This window comes from Otolemur garnettii, unplaced genomic scaffold, assembly GCF_000181295.1.
Source record: "Otolemur garnettii isolate 467f Iridium unplaced genomic scaffold, OtoGar3 scaffold00082, whole genome shotgun sequence".
Lineage (NCBI taxonomy): Eukaryota > Metazoa > Chordata > Mammalia > Primates > Galagidae > Otolemur > Otolemur garnettii.
The window spans coordinates 7,119,505-7,122,535 of record NW_003852477.1 but is presented as its reverse complement, the minus strand read 5'-3'; the positions used below and the strand labels follow the sequence as shown (position 1 = coordinate 7,122,535).

At 46.2% G+C, this 3,031-nt stretch overlaps 1 protein-coding gene across 1 annotated transcript in view; it reads right to left on the bottom strand.

The window, feature by feature from the left end:
* Window positions 1-667: 667 nt before the first annotated feature.
* CCR9 (C-C motif chemokine receptor 9) overlaps window positions 668-3,031 on the bottom strand; it is a 17,548-nt gene continuing 15,184 nt past the window's right edge. Inside the window, exon 3 of the mRNA XM_003794518.2 lies at window positions 668-1,791. Within this exon, the coding sequence (XP_003794566.1) occupies window positions 703-1,791 (1,089 nt within the window). The 3' untranslated portion in view covers window positions 668-702. The remainder of the gene's footprint in view (window positions 1,792-3,031) is intronic.

Here is a 3,031-nt window from a genome sequence, read left to right as displayed (position 1 = left end):
ATCTAGATGGAAGCCTCCAGAAGGGCACAGGGATGGGCTGGAAGCCAACAGACTCTGGATGACTTTTTGGTGTGGTCAGTTGTCCAGGGATTCACTGGTCAGACCTGTAGGTATTTCAAAACAGGAATAAGGACCCTCCCTGGCCCAGAACAGATCAGAGGGTAATTTGACCTGAGATTGTTTCTAAAGATTCTAGATCAGGATTCTGTAAAACCTGGTATCAGGCCCAAAACCAGGGTGAAAATTTCCCAAAGGTGGAAGTTTTCATGAAACTTTCATCTGCTTTCTGCTTCTCTGGACTGTGGCAGTGCTCCCTTTGGAAGAAGTGGCATTGAAACCAAAGCCACCTAAGTTCACAACGCGCTGAGGAAAACCCAGCGCCTCCCCCGGAGGTCACTGCAGTAATGCTTGGGCAAGTAGCAAAGCCAGGGTGGGCTGCAGTGCTGTTCACTGGCTTCCTATTGGTCCCCTATAGACAAGGGCCAATCCATAGCCTCCTGGGGTAGCCAGTCAACTTTGAAAACTCCAGTTTGGCAAATTCTGACTAAAAGTGACAGTATTGTTCAGATTCATCCCTTTCTGGGTTTTTTTTTTTTTTCTTTCTCACTTCCTTTTCCTCTCTTGGTTTCTCTCTGGTCCCATCAGTGGGGAAACTATACTTTCATTCCTTCCAAAGGGACCACCCACCTGGGAGAAGGTCCCTCAGAGGGACAGCGCTCCTGAGGTTGTCTCCAGCAGCATGGAAGACAGCTTCAAGCTTCCCTCTCTCCTCGTAAATGAAACCCACTGGGCCTGGCTAATACAACCCAAGTTCTTCAAGGTTTTCACAAGATCCCGGCGGAATCTCTCACCCACAAAAACATAGAGAACAGGGTTCAGGCAACTGTGGAAGAAGGCGATGGTCTGAGTGACCTGGAGGCAGATGTCAATGTTGGTGGAAATGGCACAGTTGGAGATGAACAAGGCATAGGCGTCTATGGTCTGCACCAACAAAACGCAGTTGTAGGGGAACTGAGACAAGACAAAGACAGTAAGGACAGTGATGGTCACTTTGAGGGCCTTGTGCTTGGATGACCTCTTGGCTTGTATCAGGGTGTGGATGATGATGGTGTAGCAGCAAGCCATGACCACAAAGGGAAGGAAGAAGCCCAGGATGACCTTCAGGGTCAGGACGGCTGACTTCAGTTTGGTACTCTCGTCCCTAGGGTAAACCATGGTGCAGACAGTGATGCCAGATTCCTTCCTGGTTTGGCTGTACAGGATTTCTGGGATACAGAGCGCAGCTGCTATCACCCAGATGGCACCGCAAACCATTTTGCTGTACAGAAGCCTTTTCTGCCTCCAGGTCTGCGCCCGCATGGCCTGGGCGATGGCTATGTACCTGTCCACGCTGATGCACATGATCAGCAACACACAGCTGTAGAAGTTCATCTTGTACATGCTGTTGACCACTTTGCACATGAAGGTCTGGAATCTCCACTGGTCTGCAGCGGCAATGGCCCAGAAGGGAAGAGTGACAAGAAAGAGAAGGTCAGCGATCGCCAGATTCAGAAGGAAGGTGTCGGTCATGGTCTTCACTCTTGTGCAGTACCAGTAGACGAGGATGACCAGACTGTTGCCCACGGCACCCACGGTGAACACAAGCCAGTACAGGGGTGGGAGGAAATGGCTTGCAAACTGCCTGACGTTGCTTTTCTTACAGAAGAAGTCAGTGAAGTTGAAGTTCATGTAGTCATCGGAGGAAGAGGCAGAGTCATAATTGTAGTCATCAGACATATTAGGAGTAAGGCCCTGCGAGGGGACATGAGATGGCATTAAGTCAAGGGCAATCTTTTGGAGGTCCTGTCTGATGGCAGAGGCACGGAACACTTGACTTTCCAACCCCGAAATCTATGATAAGGCAAAAGACATGTATGTGTAGGAAGTAGGAATTTTGAGGACTTCTGTTTGGGGTGTAATATGTTTATTTATTCAACAAATGTTTATTAAGCACCTACTGTGTGTCGATTATTGTGCTCTGAGCTAAAGATACAGTGACTAATAAGTCAGACATGGGTCCCACTCTCATGGAGGACACAGATGAGCAAACGAACATTGACAGTGCACTGGGCTGGGTGGAAACAAGGTGCTCATTTTATCAAACCGTGTGAATGATTGGGATTGCCCTTCTCCTGGCTATTCTACCTACCCCTCCAAAAAAAAGAGGTCAGCAGGGGGTTTCAAACTTACCTGAGTCACAGACCCTCTGAGTTTCCTAAAATTCCAGAACCACCAACACACACACCCCTTACACATGCGCATATATACACACACATTCAGACACTCTCAACTGCAGCCACACACCAACACCGTGACCCAGCATATAACTTGCAGGGACTTTGTCCAAAAATTATCAATATTAAGCATTTCAAGACAGCAAACCTTAAATCAAGCAAGCAGCACTTCTAAGCACAGGGCCCCTGTGTGACTGCATGGGTTGCCTGACCATGAAGCTGGTCCTGACAAGCACACACACTAACACACATGCACATGCATAATGCACATGAGCATTTATGCACACTCTCGTGTGCACAAACATGCCTACAATCATGTTCACATCACTTATGTACACATACATGCACACTTATATATACACATGCATGTATTAAGGTGACCAGATGTTCCGCCAAAAGTCCTGATTTTTAACAATTTGTCCTGTGTCCCACAGCATTTTTAAAACGTCCCGATTTGTTGAGAACTGATTATCAAAGAACTGCTTATCAAAGTTCGCATTGTTGATCAGTTGTTAGAATTTGACCACCATTGTTTGGACTTAATGAACAATGGCATTTTTTGACATTGGCAACCATGAAAACATTTTGTAACTATCTCTCAGACGATACACATCATACTGTTTGCTAGTGCTAGTTAAACAAGTGATGTCAACAAATCAGCTCCTCAGATAATTTAGGTAAGTAATTTATTTATTTCATGAATTTAGCAGACAGTACTCCTATTATTTATATTTTATAGTGGCAGCAAAAAGTATAGC